Below are 23,386 nucleotides of genomic sequence, written 5' to 3'. Positions count from 1 at the left end.
AATGAGCTCTTCCTGTGAAGGAGTTTCAAGTCGTTGGACTTTTTTGTCCTTGAATAAAAACATTAAATAAAATCCTCCAAAGTAATATTTCAGGTCAAACGTTTAATGCAAAAACTACGCTGCTAGCATGTTTTCTGAAGATGCTAATACAATTTTTAAAGGTATGATTGTTTTTTTTTTTTTGGGGGGGGGGGCACATTTAATGTGCCCTTTTTTTCTTTTTCAGTAAAAAAAAAAAAAAAAAAAAGTAAAACCTAAATGTCCATAAAAAGTGTCCAAATAATCCAGAGTGGTTCCACATCAAGATTTATGATGTACGTGTAAATGTTTTCCACAGTGAGGACAGTAGTGATGAACATCCCACAGGTCTGGAATCATGAAAGGGACCAGGCAGAAGCCACAAACCAGTCTGGGGAGGGGGAGTTCAATCAATCAATCAATAAATACACACATAAATAAATTCATATAAATAAATTCATAAAAAAAATAAATAAATAAATAAATAGCTACATCAATAACAAGCTAAATAAATCAACAAAAAAAACAATAAATCAATAAATAAATAGACACATATATAGCGACACAAATAATAAACTAAACAAATGGATAAATAAATAAATAAGTAGACGAATACATAGCTATAGAAATACCGACTTAAAAAAATTAATAATAAATAAATGACCAACTAAATGAATAATTGAGTTTGTAAAAAGTGTCAAGATGCTAACATGCTAAGATGCTAATTACCCAGAAAACGCCATGACGCAGCATAACGTGTAGGCCTTTTTGGCTGGCATTTGTTTGGTTTTGGTAACAATGTCGCGGCGGCAGTGCGGACACCAAACGCTGCCCGGAGTGCCGAGCAGGTCGGACGTCGTCGACGTTGGCTGGGAAACCACCGCTTCTGTTTGTAAAAACAAATATGGACACAATGGAAAGAAGACTTGTCAGTCTTATCAAAGTACAGTGATACCTCGGTTTACGAACCCCTTGGCTTACCAACTTTTCAGTTTACGAACGTTACATTTATGACAATTATACCTTGGCACAGAAACTATTTTTCGGGATACACACGGAGCGCCACAATGAGTGATGTGTCGTTCGCGAACGAGCCCGTTCTCTTAACAAAAAAATGGCAGCCGAGTGTTTTTGTCCTCTATTCCCCGCCCCTGGTCTTCGGTTAAAGCCACGTGATTGGTCAAGAACGCAGCAGTGAGGGGAGGTGGTTTAAACATGAAAGAGACAGGCAGACGACAGAGACAGCGTGAGAAAATGGAGAGCAAACAGTGAAATTTGGACTAGTTTCAACTTTGACAGTTGAAAGGCTCAGTGTAGACTGCAAGGTTAAAATTCCCATCAATCAGGCTGCACAAATAACCCGCACAAGCCATCTGTACACTTGATGCAAAAAGCTATCAACCCAGCTAAACAGAACACAATTGACGAGGAACAAGGTAATATGATAGCAAAGAAAGCACCTACAAGGGATCATTCCTTAAGATGGTGAAAGAAGAAGGCTACGTTCCTCATCAAGTGTTGAATGCTGAGGAAAGCGCCACTCCATTCCATCAACGACCATCAACGACCATCACAAAGTTCAATAAAACCACTTTATTATACAGTACAGTTTATTTCTTTAATTATAATTACTTTGCTGCTGTGAAATAAAACAAATAAATTTCTCCACTGCGAGACTAAAAAAGGCAAATCCAATCCAATCCAATCCAATAATACCATAGCACATTTATTATACATATAATAAAGTATATTTCGTGTCGTTTTAAGGCTTAGAAAGTAAGTAAAATGATGTTTTATGGGGCCCTGCAAACGGATTATTCTCATTTTAATGGTTTCCTATGGGAAATCAATTTTTGGGATACACACTTTTCGCGTTACACACTCTGTCAGGGAACCAATTAAGTTCGTAAATCAAGGTATCACTGTAGTTTGGAGTCGCTTCGAGGAATTCCCGTTGGTCACGTACCCGGCAGCGAGGAATGGATGACCGGCGAGGTCTGAGGTCTGTTGAAGATGGTCGGCATCAAGACAGGAAATGGATCTGGACATACGATAGTGGTTGAATTAAAAAAAAGCTCACTTATCCTCGAGATCCTTCGAAATCGGTCTTACTGCTTTCTTGATACGGAGGCGGGCTGGATCGCTGGCATATGGCGGCGTAATAAGAAGGCGGAGGGCAAACTTCAAAGTCTTCCACGGCCGCAACGGAAGGTGACATTGTGGCCTCGTTGTATGTCGGAGGCTCCATCGACGTATTGAGCAACAACCCTCAAAAAAACCTGCCAATCGAGACAAATGAGCGGCGAAAGGTAGGAATACAGTGACACCTCGGTTTACAAAGCCCTCGGCTTACCAACTTTTCGGTTTACGAACGTTAAATTTATCAAAATTTTACCTTGGCATACGAACTATTTTTTGGGATAGACACGGAGCGCCACAATGCGTGATGTGTCGTTCGCGAACGTGCTCCTAACAAGAAAATGGCAGCCGGCTTGTTTTGGTCCTCTATTCCCCGCTCCCAGTCGTTGGTTAAAGCCACGTGATTGGTCTAGAATGCATCAGTGAGGGGGTCGGGGGTTACAGACAGCGAGAGGGCATCCGACTTTTTTTTGTCCTCTATTCCCCGCCTCCAGTCTTCGGTTAAAGCCACGTGATTGGTCAAGAACGCAGCAGTGAGGTGAGGTGGTTTAAACATTGAAGAGACAGGCAGACGACAGAGAGTGAGAAAATGGATAGAAAACAGTGACATTTGGACTCGTTTCAACTTTGATACACACAGAAGACAATTGATGAGGAACAAGGTAAAATTATGGCAGAGAAAGCACCTACAAGGGATCATTCCTCAGGATGGTGAAAGAAGGAGGTTACGTTCCTCATCGAGTTTCTCCACTGCGAGACTAATAAAGGTAAATCCAATCCAATCCAATCCAAGTGTTTAATGCTGATGAAACCGGCCACTGCATTCCATCAAGGACCATCACAAAGGTAAATAAAACCACTTTATCATACAGTACAGTTTATTTCTTTAATTATAATACCATAGCAGATTCATTATACATAAAATTAGGTATATTTTGTGTAGTTTTAAGGCTTAGAAAAGTAGAAAATTATGTTTAATGGGGACCTGGGAACGGATTATTCTCATTTTAGTGGTTTCCTATGGCAAATTAATTTTTGGGATACACATTTTTGTCTTACACACTCTGTCTGGGAACCAATTAAGTTCGTAAGCCAAGGTATCACTGTACATACAATCCAATCCATCCTCAAGCATTGACCTTGTGTCATTGAATCAATTTACTAAAACATCAAAGCAAGACCAAAACTGGCCAATTTATGAACACGCATAAATTCATAAATTGCGTTTTCGCGCGTCTGTCAGGGTCGAACCGAGTCGATATGATGTGCGCCAGTTCGGAGAGCGGCGGTCTTACCTTGGAGAGAGTCGCGAGCTGGACTGAGCTGACGATGCGACATGTAAGTTTTTGGTGATGGTTGCGAGATCAAAGCCCGTCCAACCAGTTCTTTCGCACCATCGCTAAATAGTTGCTGCATCCTGACATGCTATAATTACAGCATATGTATATATATATATACGTTTAAAGTTCCACGCTAAGGGCTCACACAATCAATTGCGCTACCTCATCAATTAACGCTTTTGTGACATAGGGCACAAGCTGTTCCTCCATTTGTTCCTTACTTACATAATAACAATTACGGAACTTGTTCTCTGTCTTGAAACGTCCAATGACGTCACACCACAAATGAAGCTCAAAGCCTTGCGGAGGCGCGGCACACACAGAAACTAGAAATATTGAAATATTTCAGCGGCAACTCAGTATACAACTTTTAATTGTGACAATAAAAACAAAATGGGTTGTTTCACAAAGGTAGCAGCTGCTGTTTTGAGTTAAAAATACAAAACAAAACAAGACAATAGAATTTACAACGAATGACATTTTAATGAGGTAATAAGAACACAGTGATACCTTGGCTTACGAACTTAATTGGTTCCCAGACAGAACAGAGTGTGTAAGGTAAAAAGTGTGTATCCCAAAAATTAATATCCCATAGGAAACCATTAAAATGAGAATAATCCGTTCCCAGGTCCCCATAAAACATAATTTTCTACTTTCTAATTTTCTAAGCCTTAAAACTACACAAAATATGCCTGACGTTATGTATAATAAATGTGCTGTGGTATTATACAAGATCCCTTGTGGGTGCTTTCTCTGCAATAATTTTACCTAGTTCCTCATCAATTGTGTTCTGTTTAGCTGGGTTGATAGCTTTTTGCACAAGTGTACAGATGGCTTGTGCGGGTTATTTGTGGAGCCTGATTGAAGGGAATTTTAACCTTGCAGTCTACACTCTGCCTTTGAACTATCAAAGTTGAAACGAGTCCAAATTTCACTGTTTTCTATCCATTTTCTCACTCTCTCTCTGTCGTCTGCCTGTCTCTTTAATGTTTAAACCACCTCCCCTCACTGCTGCGTTCTTGACCAATAATGTGGCTTTAACCGACGACTGGGGGCGGGGAATAGAGGACAAAAATGAGTGCTTATAAATGCTTATAATCAGGTGCACTTTTTACGCTCTTACGGTCATACCTAAAATATTCCAACCCCCCTCGCGTCAACCCCGCCAGCCCCCCCTCCCCCACGAACAACATCGGTTCTTGGCGCGCTACCTAGATGTGGCGAAGATGTTTCCGACAATGAGGACAGAAGTAGTGATCGTCCCAACACTGAGGCACGCAGCACGGAATCAGGCAGAAGCCGCAAATGAGGCTGAAAGGCAAGACCAAAAAAAAAAAAAAAACGTCAAAGGTGGGCGACGATTAAAGGAACTGAGATTTTTTTGGGGGGAGGTTTTGTGGGTCATACATTTTAAAGGACAACCGACACCATTTTTTTGTTTCCTAACTGACATCAGAAAAACGTTTGTGAGCATCTAAAATACCCAAAACACGCAGGTTGATATTTTGAGTCAAATGCAAAACACCAGTAAAAATGTCTTCAAGTGTCAAAAAAATGAGCTGCGAATTGGGCATTTTCAGAAAGTCCCGCCCCCGGTTCGTGACGTCACGCCAGGATACTCCTTCACAAACTGCCTTGCTCCAGAATCAAAACAATGGCTTCCGAGAGGAGTTCAGATTCGAGAAAAGATGATTTCTTGTTACTCATCCAGTTATGAATATGATTCAAATAGTTCTGAAGAGGAAAGCATAAATGTTTGCAATCGATTACAGAAGTCCTTCCGTATCAATTTGAGCTGTCAGGACTCCAATGTAGCGTCCCAGAAAATGCACAAGATGGCGCCCAAGCTCCGTTGGAAATGGGCTGATTTGTCTGCTGGGAATTTGTGTCAACTAGTATCAAATAGTAGTCTTGGTGCAACACACAACGATTCACCATAGCGTTATTTATGTGTTTTCCTTCTAATTTCGCCATCAACACGATGTTTTCAGACCAAACAAAATACCCAAAATGCATTGTGTGTCGCTTTCTCGGTCAAGGGGGTCATTTTACCTAGTTCCTCATCAATTGTGTTCTGCTTAGCTGGGTCGATAGCTTTTTGCATCAAGTGTACAGATGGCTCGTGCGGGTTATTTGTGGAGCCTGATTGATGGGACATTTTAACCTTGCAGTCTACACTCTGCCTTTGAACGATCAAAGTTCAAAGACTGGGGGTGGGGAACAGAGGACCGGCTGCCATTTTTTTGTTAAGAGAACGGGCTCGTTCGCGAACGACACATGACTCATTCTGGCCGCTCCGTGTGTATCCCGAAGAATAGTTTGTATGCCAAGGTAAAATTTTCATAAATGTAACATTCGTAAACCGAAAAGTTTGTAAGACGAGGGCTTCGTAAACCGAGAGGTATCACTGTAATTTATTGATGACATAAGCGCAGTTGGTTTCTAATGACGTACTGACAATGACAAATAAGCGGTCAACGGCGATTGACGAATGGGCAAAATTGACTGATGCTAACGACATCAAATAACCACAAGCCTGGAGCGTACCCTGACAAGACGATGCAGGAACAGACGATGAAGGCGGTTGCTGACGGGAAACAGACTTTTTTAGCCTTCACTTCTCGCTGACATTTTGGACATGGAAGATAACCGGCAGGTGTCGGCGGATTAGCCGTGGCGGCGGTCCCTTGCGGCTGCGTCGACACCGCTTGCGTGGGCTGTCTCTGCTGATGGGCTGTTGCAACTGAGAGAGACGGGGGGAAAAAAACAAGGACACATGATGAATGAATGAATGAATGAATGAATACATAAAAAGAAGATACTAGCAAATAAAGACATAAATAACAAAAAAAATGAAAGAGATAGCTAAATAGCTAGCTAGACAGATAGCTAGCTAGACAGATAGCTAGATAGATAGATAGATAGATAGATAGATAGATAGATAGATAGATAGATAGATAGATAGATAGATAGATAGATAGATAGATAGATAGATAGATAGATAGATAGATAGATAGGATGATGAAGAATAAACAAACAAATAAATGAATAAATAAATAAATAAAAATGATGTAGGTAGGATTGACATACCCGTTGCCGGTTGATTGACGACGACTTGTGACGTCTGACAGGCGATGACTTGCGATGTTTGGGGCGTCATCAAGATGGGAAACGGATCCGGCTGGACGCTTACTGAAAAAAAAAAAAAATAATAATAATAATAATAATAATAATAATAATAATAATCATCATCATCATCATCATTGAATGAACTCTGGCGCGTGTGACTGCTGCTGCTCACCCACAGAAAAACATATTAGCTATCTAGCTAGCTAGCTATTAGTTGTCTGGCTATCTATTAGCTAGCTAGCTTTCTATCTTTTTGAGTTACTTATGGGTTGAGTGAACGCTGGTGCGTGTGGCTGCCGCTGCTCACCCACAGAAAAACATCCTGTGACTGTAAAGTGACCTTGAGAGTTTTGAAAGGCGCTTAGAAATGAAATGTATTATTATTATTATTCATAAAATGAAATGTATTATTATTATTATTCAAATAGATAGAAAGCTAGCTAGCTAGCCAATCGATAGCCAACAGATACCTAGCTAGATAGCCAGCTAGCTACATCGCCATCTATACGCTGGACTGACTTTGGAATGAAGAGTCCGTTTTTTTTGTTGGAATTTTGGATGCTAAAAAAGGGGGTTTGACCAGCTATCACTTAACTCGTCTCTTCGTAGGACGGGGGAGGCTCCTGGTAGGGAGGTTCCTGTTCCTGGTGGGGAGGTTCCTGTTCCTGGTGGGCTGTTGCTTCTTCATACGTAGGTGGTTCCATCTTGGATACTGTCGAGAAAATCAAATGGAGCACATCCCTTCAAGTGGAATATACGAGCGTCAATATCTTGGAGAAGCTGGTCTTACCTTGGACGACAGGTGAAAGCGTCTGAATGGAAAAAAACCTCATGAGTGACCGTGACTTTAGATCAGAACCTGCTGGACTGGTTTTGTGTGTTTTTTGGACAGGAATGTGAAACATTTGATTTTTGTGGACTAATGACAATAGAGTAATAAGGTCAAGACAGGTTAAAAGAAACAGACAAAAGAAATAAATAATCATCATAATAATGCATTTTATTTATAAGCGCCATTCAAAACTCTCAAGGTGACTTTACAGTCACAGGAAAAAAAAAATCTGTGGGTGAGCAGCGGCAGCCACACGCGCCAGCGTTCACTCAACCCGGAAGTAACCGATCTAGCTGGCTCGCTCTATGTCCCACTAGCTATTAGCTATCCTAGCTAATTGATAGCTAGCTCTCTATTTTCGATCTAACTGGCTAGCTAGCTATCTCTCTAGCTATTGACTATCAATTAGCTAGCTAGCTAGCTATCTATTAGCTAGCTAGCTAGCTTTTTATCTTTTTGAGTGAGCAAGCTGTCTAGCTAGCTCTCTTAGCTAGCTAGCTACCTCTCTATTTGGGATCTAGCAGGCTAGCTATCTATTTCGCTATCTATAAGCGATCAATTAGCTAGCTGGCTATCTAGCTAGCTCTCTTAGCTGGCTAGCTCTGTATTTGCGATCTATCTGGCTAGCTATTTATCTCACTAGCTATTAGCTATGAATTAGCTAGCTAGCTATTAGCTATCTATTAGGTAGCTAGCTAGCTTTTTATCTTTTTGAGTGATTCTGGGTTGAGTGAACGCTGGCGCGTGTGGCTGCCGCTGCTCACCCACAGAAAAATTTGTCCCGTTACTGTAAAGTGACCTTGAGAGTTTTTTGAAAGGCGCTTATAAATGAAATTTATTGTTATTATTATTATTATTATTATTATTATTATTATTATTATTATTATTATTATTATCAAACAGATAGAAAGCAAGCTAGGTAGCCAATAGATCGCCATTAGATAGCTAATAGATAGCTATCAAGACAGCCTGCCATCCAGCCAGCTATCTAGCTAGCTATCCATTAGCTATATAGCCATCCTTCTAGCTAGCTATCGAGCTCAATAGCTATCTATTAGCTATCTAGCTAGTACAATATTTAGTTTGTGTTTTTTTTTTTTTTACTTCAAGATGGCGCCCGAAACACTACAAAAGGATTTGGAGCCGCCATTTTAGGAAAATATCTCCATATGGAAAAGGCATAAATTAAATTATGATAAACTAGCATGATCATAAACCTAATTAAGAATATGGATAAATGAACTTTTGGTTTTCAATTTTCCCCTTCTCAAAGGAGTTTTATTGAGTTAAAAACATGAAAAATATCATCAAAGCTCATCTTTATCAGATGTCGTGTTGGCAGTTTTCTCCAATGACTCGCCATCTTTCTGTACCTCCAAAAAAAAACAAAAACAAAATTAGAAAATAAATGAATGAATATATCATTATGATTCAAAAGGAATATTAACTCATTCGCTGCCATTCACAAATGTTTTTGGGAATTGAACATATGACATAGAGCGCCATTCCAGCTAGCTACCTCTCTAATTGCTATCCATTTGCTATCTATTAGCTAGATACCTAGCTGGCTATCTATTAGCTGTTAGCAACAAGGTACAAGGAACAAGGTAAAATGATGGCAGAGAAAGCACCTATAAGGCATCATTCCTCAAGATGGGGAAAGAAGAAGGCTACGTTCCTCATGACTGAAAAACCGGCCACTCCATTCCATCAAGCCATCAACGACCATCACAAAGGTCAATAAAACCACTTTATTATACAGTACATTTTATTTCTTTAATTATAATACCACAGCACATTTATCATACATAAAATAAGGTATATTTTGTGTAGTTTTAAGGCTTAGAAAAGTAGAAAATGATGTTTTATTGGGACCTGGGAACAGATTATTCTCATTTCAATGGTTTCCTATGGGAAATTTATTTTTGGGATACACACTTTTCACCTTACACACTCTGTCTGGGAACCAATTAAGTTCTGAAGCCAATGTATCACTGTATTCTGTAGGTCCTGGAATTCAGGTGACAATGCCAAAAACCCTGACGCTGGAATAGACACATTTTTGCACGTCTGGCAGTGAATGAGTTAATTGTGTGCTTAGCGTGAGAAAACGGACTGCGTCATCGTCGTCATCTTCGTCTTCCTCGGGCAAAACTCCTCCGTTGTCCAGAAACTTGGACAATGTCTCCAGGTCACGGTTTCCCGAGTACTCCACCGCCTGCAGGGCAACAATAGCGTATGCGGCGATCGCCTTAAAGGACAACCGACACCTCCGGACAAGTTGTGTCCATAATTTGTAAAATCACTTCAAAAGATGATTTCGGAAGTCTTGTTTTCGAGTTGATGGCAATTCCCTAAGTGATGTCACGCCTGGAACGCCCCTGACCGAGAAAGCGACACACAATGCATTTTGGGTACTTTCGTTGTCGGTTGTCTTTTAATCGATTGCAAACATGTATGCTTTCCTCTTCAGAACTATTTCAATCATATTCATAACTGGATGAGTAACAAGAAAGCATCTTCTCCCAATCTGAACTCTCTAAAGCCATTGTTTTCAAGGAGTATCCTGGCGTGACGTCACAAACAAGGGGGCGGGACATTCTGAAACTCGCCATTTCCGAGGTCATTTTGAAGTACTTTTGAACGAAATATGTGCTTCCCCTTCCACCTCCACCCCCTCGTACCTCTTTTCCACCAGCGGGGAAATATTTGAGCGTGGGGAAGCCCGTGATGGTGACAGCCTCCAACTCGTTGGCCGTGGAATCCATCTTGGCGATGATGATGTCATCATGGCCGGCGTACTTTTGGCCCAGCTGGTCCCAGATGGGCGCCAAGTCCTTGCAATGGCCGCACCAGGGAGCATCTGCAAATGAAACAAAAAAAGGAAGCTTTTAGGAAGCTTAAGTCCTTCTTTAAAATCCGTTGACAAACTTCTCATTTGTTTGGGTTTTGGTTTTTCTTGCTGGGGTGCCGATGAAGCACTGGGTAGACCTCTGGCAATGTTTTGTATCGATATATCCGATATCGATATAACGAGACTTCACTGTATTATTATTATCTATTAGCTAGCTAGCTTTCTATTTATTTGTGTTACGTCCGGGTCGAGTGAACGCTGGCGCATGTGGCTGTCTTCTTCTTTTTCTTTTTTCCTTCTTTTTCTTCTTCTTCTTCTTATTATTATTATTAAAATACAGGAGCTGCTGGAAAAGGCAGCCATTGCGGCTGCGCCATCTTGAAGTCAACATAACAAACAATATGACATCGTCTGGCTGTGAGTGTGTTAACAGAGAACAACAGAACTCACAAAACTCCACAAAGACGTTCTTTGTTGGATCCAGAGCAACAGACTCGAAATTCTTCCCCACTAGAACCTTCACGGGTTCTTTATTCCAATCTTCGGGGACATCTTGACTGCGATAGTAAGGCTGCGATACAAAAAAAATGACGATTACAAACACAACCGAGAACAATAGCGGGAAAGTTGAGACGAAAGTGCGTTTTGGGAGCTGAAATGGTCACGAGGCTTGGACGTTATGTTGTTGGGACACACACAAAGATTTGGATTTTTTTTCTACAAGCTCTAACTTCATCTTGCTTCAAATAATAATAATAATTCATAAATCGCAAAAAAAAAAAACACATCGGGCGGATTCTCAGAAGCGAGACGAAAGTGCGTCGCCAAGGTGGAAGTAAATTCAACATGACGCCATTCTGGTTTAAGAAGCGCCACCCCGTGGCGCGGTTCTGTATTACAATAACAGACGTATACGTGTGTTTTTTGTGTACGTGTATGCGTGCGTGTGTGTGTACGTGTGTGTGCATGTTGTGCGTGGGTTTTAATATTAAAATTACATTTAATTCATAAGTCCCTTTTAAAACTCTCAAGGACACTCGCGTGTGTTGTGTTTGTATCAATAACAGATTGTTTATACGTTTGCATGTACGTGTGTTAGGGATTAGCCCGAGTGAACTAGATAGCAAATAGCTAGCTAGCTAGGTAGACCGCTACATAGCAAGCTAGGTAGCCAGCCTTTCAAAATGTTTTTCTATGGGTGAGTAGTGGCAGCCACACGCGCCAGCGTTTACTCAACCCGGAAGTAACTCAAATAGATAGAAAGCTAGCCAGCTAGCTAATAGTTAACTAATACATAGCTAGCTAGCTAGCTAGATACCAAGATAGATATCTATTTGCTATCTATTCGCTATCTAACTAGCTAGCTACCTATTAGTTATCTATTAGCTAGCTGGCTAACTTTCCATCTATGTGAGTGACTTCTGGCTTGACTAAACGTTGCCGTGTGTGGCTGCCGCTGCTCGCCCACAGTAAGACTTATCCAGTGACTGTAAAGTGACCTTGAAAGTTTTGAAAGGCGCTTATAAATGGGATGTATTATTATTATTAGTATTATTAACGTGTGTATGAGTTTCCATATTTGACCTTAGCCGTCCCATCCAGAACCTTCTGACACAACGGCGGCAGATCGGCGGCGAGATGGGCCGTGTCCACTTTGAACTTCTTGCCCGTGTCCATATTGATGACGCGAGCCGTGGGCAAGTCCGCCGCCGACACGCCGAAAAAGTCAAGCACGAACGCAACGTCGGCCGACACGTCGATGGTGATGAACAGCATCTGAAGGACATTTTGGAATGTTCTGTGTTCATTAACACATTATTATTATTATTATTTTTTTTTTGGGGGGGGGGGGGTTGTAAAGGGGGCTACCTTGCCCTTGTAGGCCTTGGCGACGATCCGGATTTGGTCCACGAGCTCCGCGTGGCTCTCCACTGTGGAGTTGATGAAGAGCAGGCAGTGAAGACGAATGCTGGAACTGAAGATTTGATCCTCCGTCTACACAAATAACACACGAGCAATTCAATAATAATAATAATAATAATAATAATAATAATAATAATAATAATAATACAGTGAAACCTCGGTTTACGAAGCCCTTGGCTTACGGACTTTTCGGTTTACGTACGTTACATTTATGACAATTTTACCTTGGCATACAAACTATTTTTCGGGATACACACGGAGCTGCCACAATGTTTGCAAACAAGCCCGTTCTCCTAACAAGAAAATGGCAGCCGGCTTGTTTTGTTCCTCTATTCCCCGCCCCCAGTCTTCGGTGAAAGCCTCGTGATTGGTCAAGAACGCAGTAGTGAGGAGAGGTGGTTTAAACATTAAAGAGACAGGCAGACGACAGTGTGAGAGTTTCAAATTTCAAAGGCACAGTGTGGACTGCATGGTTAAAATATCCCATCAATCAGGCTCTACAAATAACCCACTTGATGACTGTACACTTGATGCAAAAAGCTTTCAACCCAGCTAAACAGAACACAATTGATGAGGAACTAGGTAAAATGATGGCAGAGAAAGCACCTACAAGGAATCCTTCCTCAAGATGGTGAAAGAAGAAGGCTACGTTCCTCATCAAGTGTTTCATGCTGATGAAAGCGGCCACTACATTCCATCAAGCCATCAACGACCATCACAAAGTTAATTAAAACGACTTTTTTTACACAGTAAAGTTTATTTCTTGAATTATAATACCATAGTACACTTATTATACATAAAATAAGGTATATTTTGTGTAGTTTTAAGGCTTAGAAAAGTAGAAAATGATGTTTTATGGGGACCTGGGAACGGATTATTCTCAATTTAATGGTTTGTTATGGGAAATAAATTTTTGGCATACACACTTTGCCTTACACACTCTGTCTGGGAACCAATTAAGTTCGTAAGCCAATGTATCACTGTACATTTCATTTATAAGCGCATTTCAAAACTTTCAAGGTCACTTTACAGTCATGGGATACGTTTTTTTTCTGTGGGTGAGTAGCGGCAGCCACACGCGCCAGCGTTCACTCAGCCTGGAATAACTCAAATAGATATAAAGCTAGCTATCTAGCTAATAGCTATCTAGTAGATAGCTAGCTGACTAGGTAGCTACTAGATAGAGCCAGATAGTGAATAGACAGCAAATGAATAGCTAGCAAGGTAGCCAGCTAGATAACAAATATACAGCAAATAGCTAGCTAGCTCGGTAGCCAGCTCAGACGAGAGCTCAGAGTCCTTGTTTTGACCTTGCTTGCACAAAAGCATCTCATTCATACTGTCGATCGATGACGGTTATTTCATAATAGCTCTCACAAATCAATGGAGCGATGGTGCGTTCAGGTGCTCCGACACGCGTGGGACTTTTACCTCTTTGGTGAAAGGGATGATAAGCTCCAGGCTGTTTTCTTGGACGAACTTGGTCAGATTGCTTTTGTCCAGTTTGCCATCGTCGGGTAGAACGTAATCCACTCTGCCCTTGTCAAACTGAAAAACAGAACGCGTTCTATATCGGAGGACTCCTTGTTTCTTTTGGGGGAGAACTTTTTGTCACTTATCATACATACACTTACACGACAAATTTATCCTTTCTATACGAAACTTCCATTGGGGGCTGATTTATTTATTTATTTATTTATTTATTTATTTGTATTTACATATTTTTTATTTTCATATATTTATGTATTTATTCATATATTTATGTAGTTATTTATATATGTATTTATTTTTGTATTTATTTATAGATTTATTTATATATTTATGTGGTTATTTATTTAGTTATTTATGTATTTATTTATATATTTATTTATGTGGCTATTTATTTAATAATAATAATAATACATTTCATTTATAAACGCCTTTCAAAACTCTCAAGGACACTTTACAGTCACAGGATGTATTTATTTATATATGTATTTATTTTTGTATTTATTTATAGATTTATTTATTACGTGTTTATTTATTTATCTATTTATTTATTCATGTGGCTATTTATTTATGTATTTATTGATGTGGCTATTTGTTTATTTATCCATTTATCCATTTTTTCCATTAATTAATTAATTCATTTCTATTTATGCCTATTTATTTGTGTATTTATTTATTTGTTTGTTTACTGATTTATTTATAATAATAATAATACATTTCATTCATACCTATTTATTTATTTATGTATGTATGTATTTATTTATGAGTTTATTTATTTGCTTATTTTTTTGTTTCGTTATTTGTGTGGCTATGTATTTATTTGTTTGTTTGTTGATGTGTTTATTTGTTGAGTTTATTGAGTGACCTTTTTGAAAAGCACCACCGTGTCGGATTTCAATTCGTACTCCTGGAAAAGCTCCGGCGACGTCGTCATGGCGAATTCCGTCTCAGTCATGTCCATCACCACCTGGGAAAATTCCTTGGCGGCGTCGCTTTCCAAACTCTGGGCGAGAAAATTGCCGCTCAAGATGTGTCCGTTCGAATATCAAGTGTCCTTAGCTAGCGCCGGCGTACCTTGAAAAATGCCACCACGCTGATGTTGTGGGCGTCGACAAAGGTAGCCGCGGAGCTAACGTCGTCCAGAATTGTTGCGCCGGGACCTCTGCGACGTTTCAGCCACTGGAGGATTCCCTTCACCGTCCTCTTACCTCAAAGACGTTTCGGAGCGCTTAGAATTTCCCTTTTTATGCTATGTCTTTATTCTTGAGTCATTGCATTGTATTGTATTGTATTGTATTGTATTGTATTGTATTGCATTGTATTGTATTGTATTGTAATGTATTGTATTGTATTGTATTGTAATGTATTGCATTGTATTGTATTGTATTGCATTGCGTTGTATTGTATTGTATTGTAATTTATTTATTCATTTATTTGCTTACTTATTAGTTTATTTATTGATTTATGTGTTTGTTTATTTATTTGTTCATGTTTGTTTGTTTGTTCCTGTGTTTGTTTATTTATGTAGCTATTTATGTATGTACAGTACATATTTATTCATTCATTTGTGTGGCGATTTATTTAATCATTCATTTGTGTGGCGATTGATTGATTGATTGATTGATTGATTGATTGATTGATTGATTGATTGATTGATTGATGTGTTTGTTATTTATTTATCCAGCTATGTATGTATTTGTGTAGCCATTTATTGAATGTATTTATTTACTAATCTATTTATTTATGTCTCTATATTGTTGTGTAATTATTTTTTGCTATGTATCTATTTATTTACATTTCTCGATGTATTTATTTAGTTATTTTTCTATTTATTTATTTATTTGCTTGTTTATTTATCTATTTATTTATCTGGCTATTTATTTATTTATTTATTTATTTATTTGTAAAGTGTCCTTGAGAGCTTTGAAAGGCGCTTAAAATGAAATTTTTATTATTATTATTATTATTATTATTATTATTTAATTAGATATCAAGTAGACAGGATGAACTTAATACTATTATTATTATTATTATTATTATTATTATTATTATTATTATTATTATTGTTGTTTGTTTGTTTGTTTGTGCATACCAGTGAAGTCGACGGGGTTCTTGCGGTCGCCGTGGACAAAGAGTTTAAGCACGGGGAAGCTGGACACGTGGAACTCCTCGGCCAACTCTTTGTCGTCGGTGGCGTCCACTTTAGCCAAAGCCACTTTAGCCTCTTTCGCCTCCTCCTTCTGCTCCTTCTTCAACTTTTCCGCCGCTTCTGCAAAGATGGGCTCCAGTTGCTTGCAATGGCCGCACCAGGGCGCGTCTGCACGCCACAACAACAACAACAAAACACAAGTTTTGTTTTGTTTTTTAAGAAATATTTGATAGTTCAAAAGCAGAGTGTAGACTGCAAGGTTAAAATATCCCATCAATCAGTCTCCACAATCAACTCGCACAAGCCATCTGTACACTTGATGCAAAAAGCTATCAAGCCAGCTAAACAGAACACAATTGATGAGGAACTAGATAAAATTATGGCAGAGAAAGCGCCTACAAGGGATCATTCCTCAAGATGATGAAAGAAGAAGGCTGCGTTCCTCATCAAGTGTTTAATGCTGATGAAACCGGCCACTCCATTCCATTAAGCCATCAACGACCATCACAATGGTCAATAAAATGACTCTACTATACAGTACAGTTTATTTGTTTAATTATAATACCATAGCACATTTATTATACATAAAATAGGGTAGTTTTGTGTAGTTTTACATCTTAGAAAGTAGAAAATGATGTTTTATGGGGACCTGGGAACGGATTATTCTCATTTTAATGGTTTCCTATGGGAAATTAATTTTTGGGATACACACTTTTCACCTTACACACTCTGATCGGAGAAGCAATTGAGTTCGTAAGCCAAGGTATCACTGTATTTAGCTATCTGGCTGGCTAGCTATCTAGTTAGCTAACTATTAGCTATATAGCTATCTAGCTAGCTATCCATTTGTTATCTAGTATCTCTCTATTAACTAGCAAGCTAGCTTTGTCTCTATTTGAGTGACTTCCGGGTTGAGTGAACGCTGGCGCGTGTGGCTGCCGCTGCTCACCCACAGAAAAACTGATCCTGTGACTGTAAAGTGACCTTGAGAGTTTTGAAAAGCGCTTAGCAATGAAATGTATTATTATTATTATTATTATTATTATTATTATGATGATTATTCAAAACAAAAGAAGTTGGGACGTGTCTCTGTGACTTTTTGGACAGATTTTGTGTGAACTTTGACCCTCGGCCCGTGTGGGAAAGTGGAAGCGGGACAACATCTGGACGGCCGGTGGGCCGCTTTGCACGTGGAGATCTCAACCTTCAAAATAAAGACGCTCTGGATAGTAAACATGAAAACATATCATTTAAATTAAATAAATAATAATAATAATAATAATAATAATAATAATAATGGTGCTTCAAGCAGCATTATACTACGTATGATTGAAATAACACAAGTTCCAATTTAGTCCACGTTATTTAACTTTATCAGTATTTTCAAAAGACATTTTTTCTTTCTTTCAAATGACCATAAAGTGGAATATTGCAGACTGCAGAAATATTGATTTTTTTTTTCTTCTTCTACGTCGTTTTCTTGATGTAAAAAATATAAATAATCCATTTTTTTATGACAATTTTAATATATGCATGCTTTTCATGAAATAAATTAATTTCAGATTTGGATAAAATTGTTCAATTTTTTTTTTTTTACATTAACTCTTAATTAAATAAGTTAAAATAAATAAAAAAAATCAATGGATTTTTTTAAATACAAATGAACATAAAATGTTTTAATTCAAAGCTGTTATGCTTGCTCAAAAATTAAAAACATATATATATATATATATATATATATATATATATATATATATATATATAGAGGCGTGTCAAAATATCGAACAAAAAATTCAACCCCTCTTTTTTTTGTTGCAATAATTGCTTGAATAAATGTTGCTACTTACAAAATTCCACCAGCAAAAACGGCGTGTGGTTGAGCGCGGCGGCAAAATTGTTGCCACGGAGCACCATCACGTTGTTGTCCTCTGAGATTTGGCTGCCCTTTTGGGCTTCCTCTCGGCCATCTTGGGGGCTCTTCTCCGTTTGGGCTTGCGTGTCGTCGGCCCGGCTTGACGTCAGCAGAAGCAGAAGCAGCAGTAACGTGGACGTCTTCATCTTTGGCGGCCGTGTGGTTGCCGCCGCTCACGTTTGTCACCTTTTTGACTACATTGGAGAAAGCGTGTGGCAGAATTCTACTGGCTTGGTCCTCTCAGCCAATCAGACGGACCCTCGTGGTCCTCTCTCACTCTTTTTTTTGGGGGGGGGGGGGGTTGTTGACTCCAATAAAAAACGTACAGGAGTGATCCATCGATGAGAAGGTTTCTTCAACCGTCATCTGTACAAATTTGAAGTGTCGGCCGTTTTGCTTCTTATCCAAGAGGCTTCGTCAGCAAACATTTTTTTTGCTGGTAGTTTCGGCCCTATATATCTATCCCTACTGTCCAGACGTGGCGGTGTGTGTGTGTGTGTGTGTGTGTGTGTGTGTGTGTCTATGTATGTATTTATTTATTTATCTATCCATTAATTCACTCGTTCATTTATTTGTGTGTGTATTCATGTATCAATGTATTTATGTATTTTTCCATTAATTCACTCGTTCATTTATTTGTTCATTTATTTGTGTGTTTATTTGTATTACTTTATTTATTTATTTAAATATTTATTTATGTATTTATTTGTGTATTTACTTATTTGTTTTTGTATTTATTTATAAATTTATCCATTTATCCATCTATTTATCTAATTATCTATTTATTCATTTATTTATGTATTTATTTGTGTATTTACTTATTTATTTATTTTTGTATTTATTTATCCATTTATCCATCTATTTATCTAATTATCTATTTATTTATTTATCCATCCATTCATTCATTTATTTGTGTATTTACTTATTTATGTATTTATTTAAAGTATTTTATTTTTTCACTGGCTGAGTTCTGGAATTTTTTGGTTGAACAGTTCAAGAGACTTTTTGGTTGAATCCGGTAGCAAATTTCGTCTCAAAATGACTGAAGTTTGGAGCATGTGCAACATGTGGCAAAGCCAACACTTGCGGCGCAATGTTGTTTTTTTCCCACGTCACGCTCAAATGCTGATAACGCCGCTGCCACAAACACAACTTTACTTTGTAACATCAAATTTGACATACGAGGAGACCCACCAAAAACGCAAGAGCTTGACCATTTTGGGTTGAAGATGCTATGTTGGCTCTGATAGGGCCTTCAAAATTGTCAAAATAATGAAGATACAGTCATACCGTGGCTTACGAACTTAATTGGTTACCAGACTGTGTGTAAGGCAAAAAGTGTGTATCCCAAAAAATAATTTCCCATAGGAAACTATTAAAATGAGAATAATCCGTTCCCAGGTCCCCAGAAAACATCATTTTCTACTTTTCTAAGCCTTAAAACTACACAAAATAGACCTTATTTTATGTATAATAAATGTGTTATGGTATTATAATGGAAGAAATAAACTGTACTGTATAATAAAGTGGTTTTATTGACCTTTGTGATGGTCGTCTTTCACCATCTTGAGGAATGATCCCTTGTAGGTACTTTCTCTGCCATCATTTTACCTTGTTCCTCATCAATAGTGTTCTATTTAGCTGGGTGTTCTATTTAGCTTTTTGCATCAAGTGTCCAGATGGCTTGTGCGGGTTATTTGTGGAGCCTGATTGATGGGATATTTTAACCTTGCAGATCACACTCTGCTTTTGAACTATTAAAGTTGAAAGGAGTCCAAATTTCACTGTTTTCTATCCATTTTCCCCCTCTCTCTCTCTGTCGTCTGCCTGTCTGTTTAATTTTTAACCCTCCCCCTCACTGATGTATTCTTGACCAATCACATGGCTTTAACCAAAGACTGGGGGCGGGGAATAGAGGACAAAAACAGTCGGCTGCCATTTTCTTGTTAGAACAGGCTAGTTCGCGAACGACACATCACTCATTGTGGCGCTGCGTGTGTATCCCGAAAAATAGTTTGTAAGCCAAGGGGTTCGTAAACCGAGGTATCACTGTAGTTGGCTCTGAAAAAGGCCTTCAAAATGTAAAAACTAATTTTGCTACAAAGATTTGATTTGAATGGCATGAAATTTGGTTCTCGTTCTTGTCACGAGAAGACCCACAAAAACAAATTATTCCCAAAAAATGTAAACGTCAAAAATAATCTTAGTCGTTTAGTTTATTTTGACACTTTAACAAAACAATTTTTAAGAGTGATGTCAATTCAAGTAGCACCAAAAAAAGCAGAAAAGGAATCTTTTGGTCAATGCAACGCATCCGCATGGTCCGGGTTGGGGTCCCAGTTGGCCAGCAGGTCACTAAAATCGGGTTGGGAGTTCTCCAAAGTGTCCAGGCTGTAGATGTGAGCGTCCCCGTTGTAAGGGTCCGGGGGGTCCGGCTCGGTCCAGAAGCTGAGCGGCAGGTGCCTGGAGTTCATGGGACGGCCTTGTCCTTGGACCCGGGACTCAAACAGCTCCGCCAGGGGACCCAGTTCCGAGGAGGGCCGCCCCTTCGGGACCCCTTCCTGCGCCGCCGTCGGGGGGTCGCCGGGGACGTCCTGGACCTCGCGTCGCCCGAAATATCGACGAACGTCTCGACTGATGACGTCGGCGAACCTCAGCAGACGCTCGGTGGTGTCTTGAGGGTCCGACGAGACCTCCTCGTCATCTTCATCGCTGGACCCTTTTTCGTCCTCCTCTTCCTCATCTTCCTCTTCGTCCTCCGGGTGGAAGTAAGCTGGCGAAGACACCCGCAGATGGAAGTTGCGCAGGACGCCCGTCGTCGCCATTGTCGTGAGTGATGACTGCTCTAGCAAAAATGCTAACGGTACACATATATATATATACACACACACGTGTGTGTGTGTGTGTAAATATTTGTGTTGGTCAAACAATCTTAAGTTGACTTTAGAGCTAGGCAACAGAGAAGGGTTCTGCACCCTAATGGAGCTTCTGCCACGGGCACCGTGGAAAAATAGTGTGCATGCACGCACACACACACACACACACACACACACACACACACACACACACACACACACACACACACACACACGAACAAACACACACGCGTCGTTTTATGAGGGTAGTTAAAGGATAAAAGCAGCGTAAAATCTAATTTCACACCGTTTTGACTTTTAAAGAAGGGCAAAAAATAGCCTTGCGCTTGAGCCCCCTTTCTATCCAAGAAAGCATGCGCAATGCATTTTTTTTTGGTGTTAGAAAATATGTTTGATGATGAAGGGGGGGAAAAAACCCAACCTATTTAAAATGGCATTTACTGTGTAGCTCCGTCTCTGGTTTCTATTTGTGATTGTATTCTATTTATGATAGTAGCTATCTATGCTTGTCTGTGACTGTAAAGTGTCCTTGAGAGCTTTGAAAGACGCTTAAAATACAATCTATTATTCTTATTATTCATCTGTGTAAGCTCTCAGTTGTACAGGAGTGATCCATTGATGAAAAGGTTTCTTCAGCCGTCATCTGTACTTCTTTCAAGGTGTCGGACATTTCGCTTCTTATCCAAGATGCTTCGTCAGCAAACTAAAGTCTTGCTGGTAGTTTTGGCCCTATATATATATACCCCTACTGTCCAGACATGGCGGTGACGGACTCTGCTATGATAGGTCCCTGCTCTCAGGTTGGAAGGAGTAGAGGACTACTCCCTGCAACTACACCGATTGCTACTATTGTCCTGACTGACGACTGGCCTGATTGCCCAATTTGCTCTGGTATCACTTCATCAGCATGACTAATCCTATGTTGCCCAAGGAGTCTGTTGTACGAACGATCCAAATTGAACCTCACCCCACCATGGCGCTTTAGTGAAGGATTCGAAAATCGCTTCTTTGACTCCCCTTTAAAAACATCGATGTTCTTTCTTTCGCTAAGATTTTAACCTTATTGTCATCAAATGAGCGGTTGCTAGCTTTTAGCTGCATATGTACCCACTAGTGTTATCCCTGCCATGTTGATAGACTTTGGTATCGTACGCTTAGGTACGATACCAAAGTCTATTACATTATCAGCGCAGAAACAAGTTGATTGATTTCATACTGAAGAAATTATGCATCATAAGCTTGATTTCACGATTGATTGACGTCCTTCAAGTTTCTGAGCAAAATTTCAACAAAAATTACATTTGCTGTGTTTCTTATTCTAAATGTGGATCACAAATTTCATAGAAAAGGTTATAAACACGGGGCCTAACATTGACAATAGAAATTACTATTTTTAATTGTATTTTATTTATTGCATTGTATTTGTGATTATATTTTATTTATGATAGTAGCTATCTATGCTTGTCTGTGACTGTAAAGTGTCCTTTACAAAACAAGCCAGAAACGACAAGTTTTGTTTTTTTGTTTTTTTTAAGCCATGGAGGAAAAAAAAAACTATGTCTGCACATTTAGCGCTCGTGTAGCTAAAAGAGCGTGTAATTTGCCATCACGCTATGGAGTGCCGCCATATTGCCGCTATTGATCTTGAGGCCTAAAGTCAACACCGAAGCCAGGATACTGAGGACCTGAGGGTGGCCAGGCGGGGGTCGTGATAAAACACACACACACACACACACACACACACACACACACACACACACTCATTCCTGTTTCAATGGTTTTGTGGGGTCCGGATAACTCCAGATAAGGAGTGAGGACCACAGTTGCTGATAAGTTTAGAGAAGAACTAGTGTGACATATGAACACTAAATGTCACCCCATTTCCCACTTTGTTTAAAAACAAAGCAATAAAAAGTGGACTTGAAATTAAAAATAACAGCAGGAGTGAGGACGCTGAATGGATACATTCAAAGTCCTCACCCCTGGGGTGAATTTGGTAAAAATATCATTTTACTTTTTGCGGTATGAACTTTTTCCTCTCATTAAACACGAACACATACACACACATAAACACACACAGTGAGTAAAAAGTGTGTATATCCAAGTGAAATGAAAATACACACCAAAAAAATCATTTTGGGTGACCTTGTGAGGACCTTTCTGAAACTTTAACAGATGCATATATAAACCCTTGAGAAGCCTTTATAATGGAAAACAAGGTCCTCACTTGTCAAAAATGTCCTCACTACGTATGGTATAAAATGTTAGTGGTCCTCACAATAATAGTCATACAAACACATACACACAAATGGAAAAACTTGTGAGGACCGGCCAAAAGGTCCTCAACTTGTCAAAAATGTCCTCACTACGTATGGTATAAAATGTTAGTGGTCCTCACAAGACTAGTCATACACACACACACACACACACACACGCACGAATGGAAAAACTCGTGAGGACCGGCCAAAATGTCCTCACTACGTATAGTACAAAATCATCTCTCGAGCTAACTATCTATGAGTTATCTATTAGCTATCTAGCTAGCTAACTTTCTACCTATTTGAGTTATTCAACTATCTAGCTAATGATAAATTATCTATTAGCTATCTAGCAAGCTATTTATCGACCTTGAGAGTTTTGAAAGGCGCTTAAAATGAAATGTATTATAATTATTATTGTTTCCCACGGAAATAAAAATGGGACATTGTTCAAGTCCAAAAACCTTG

General features: G+C 39.2%; 3 protein-coding genes across 7 annotated transcripts; all 3 read right to left on the bottom strand.

Moving 5' to 3' along the window:
- Positions 1-230: 230 nt before the first annotated feature.
- LOC148893054 (lipopolysaccharide-induced tumor necrosis factor-alpha factor homolog) lies at positions 231-8,172 on the bottom strand. Of its 4 annotated transcripts, none has more exons than XM_089007032.1 (5): positions 4,709-4,809; positions 2,131-2,297; positions 1,985-2,059; positions 748-904; positions 231-409 (listed from the first exon to the last, which is right to left on the bottom strand). In XM_089007032.1, exons 2-5 carry the CDS (start codon positions 2,264-2,266, stop codon positions 301-303), a joined length of 477 nt encoding a protein of 158 aa, XP_088863158.1. In that variant the 5' UTR covers positions 2,267-2,297; positions 4,709-4,809; the 3' UTR covers positions 231-300. The 4 variants fall into 4 exon arrangements, with proteins under 4 accessions (XP_088863158.1, XP_088863160.1, XP_088863159.1 ...); XM_089007034.1 differs by lacking the exon at positions 4,709-4,809 and adding an exon at positions 3,453-4,627; XM_089007033.1 differs by lacking the exon at positions 4,709-4,809 and adding an exon at positions 2,414-2,566.
- A 529-nt stretch (positions 8,173-8,701) lies between these two features.
- On the bottom strand, positions 8,702-17,951 carry pdia2 (protein disulfide isomerase family A, member 2). 2 transcript variants are annotated; one of them, XM_089005837.1, is made up of 11 exons: positions 17,720-17,951; positions 15,816-16,040; positions 14,798-14,931; positions 14,589-14,726; positions 13,667-13,783; positions 12,182-12,307; positions 11,897-12,088; positions 10,763-10,883; positions 10,143-10,321; positions 9,575-9,676; positions 8,702-8,831 (listed from the first exon to the last, which is right to left on the bottom strand). In XM_089005837.1, exons 1-11 carry the CDS (start codon positions 17,928-17,930, stop codon positions 8,766-8,768), a joined length of 1,611 nt encoding a protein of 536 aa, XP_088861963.1. In that variant the 5' UTR covers positions 17,931-17,951; the 3' UTR covers positions 8,702-8,765. The 2 variants fall into 2 exon arrangements, with proteins under 2 accessions (XP_088861963.1, XP_088861964.1); XM_089005838.1 differs by having other exon boundaries at positions 8,702-8,825.
- Positions 17,952-20,023: 2,072 nt separating this feature from the next.
- Positions 20,024-20,682, bottom strand: percc1 (proline and glutamate rich with coiled coil 1). Its single transcript, XM_089007037.1, has one exon. The coding sequence runs from the start codon at positions 20,607-20,609 to the stop codon at positions 20,085-20,087; it is 525 nt and encodes a 174-aa protein (XP_088863163.1). The 5' UTR covers positions 20,610-20,682; the 3' UTR covers positions 20,024-20,084.
- Between the last annotated feature and the right edge of the window lie 2,704 nt (positions 20,683-23,386).

This window comes from Hippocampus bargibanti, linkage group LG10 (genome assembly GCF_051943395.1).
Source record: "Hippocampus bargibanti isolate YZ-2025 linkage group LG10, ASM5194339v1, whole genome shotgun sequence".
In the NCBI taxonomy this organism is placed as follows: Eukaryota; Metazoa; Chordata; class Actinopteri; order Syngnathiformes; family Syngnathidae; genus Hippocampus; species Hippocampus bargibanti.
This window is presented reverse-complemented; position numbering and strand designations above follow the sequence as displayed.

What these genes read in the sequence shown, in the direction of transcription:
- LOC148893054 (XM_089007031.1), bottom strand. Translation starts at nt 7,330, where the DNA reads ATGGAACCACCTACGTATGAAGAAGCAACAGCCCACCAGGAACAGGAA. An exon ending in CGTCAATCAACCGGCAACGG is followed by an intron (nt 6,241 to 6,587) that starts GTATGTCAATCC and finishes CGTCTCTCTCAG; the next exon opens with TTGCAACAGCCCATCAGCAG. An exon ending in TCCTGCATCGTCTTGTCAGG is followed by an intron (nt 4,809 to 6,044) that starts GTACGCTCCAGG and finishes CTTGCCTTTCAG; the next exon opens with CCTCATTTGCGGCTTCTGCC.
- pdia2 (XM_089005837.1), bottom strand. Translation starts at nt 17,930, where the DNA reads ATGAAGACGTCCACGTTACTGCTGCTTCTGCTTCTGCTGACGTCAAGC. An exon ending in TCATCCCTTTCACCAAAGAG is followed by an intron (nt 12,308 to 13,666) that starts GTAAAAGTCCCA and finishes TTATTTGTGTAG; the next exon opens with ACGGAGGATCAAATCTTCAG. An exon ending in AAGATGACGACGATGACGCA is followed by an intron (nt 8,832 to 9,574) that starts GTCCGTTTTCTC and finishes TTTTTTTTGGAG; the next exon opens with GTACAGAAAGATGGCGAGTC.
- percc1 (XM_089007037.1), bottom strand. Translation starts at nt 20,609, where the DNA reads ATGGCGACGACGGGCGTCCTGCGCAACTTCCATCTGCGGGTGTCTTCG.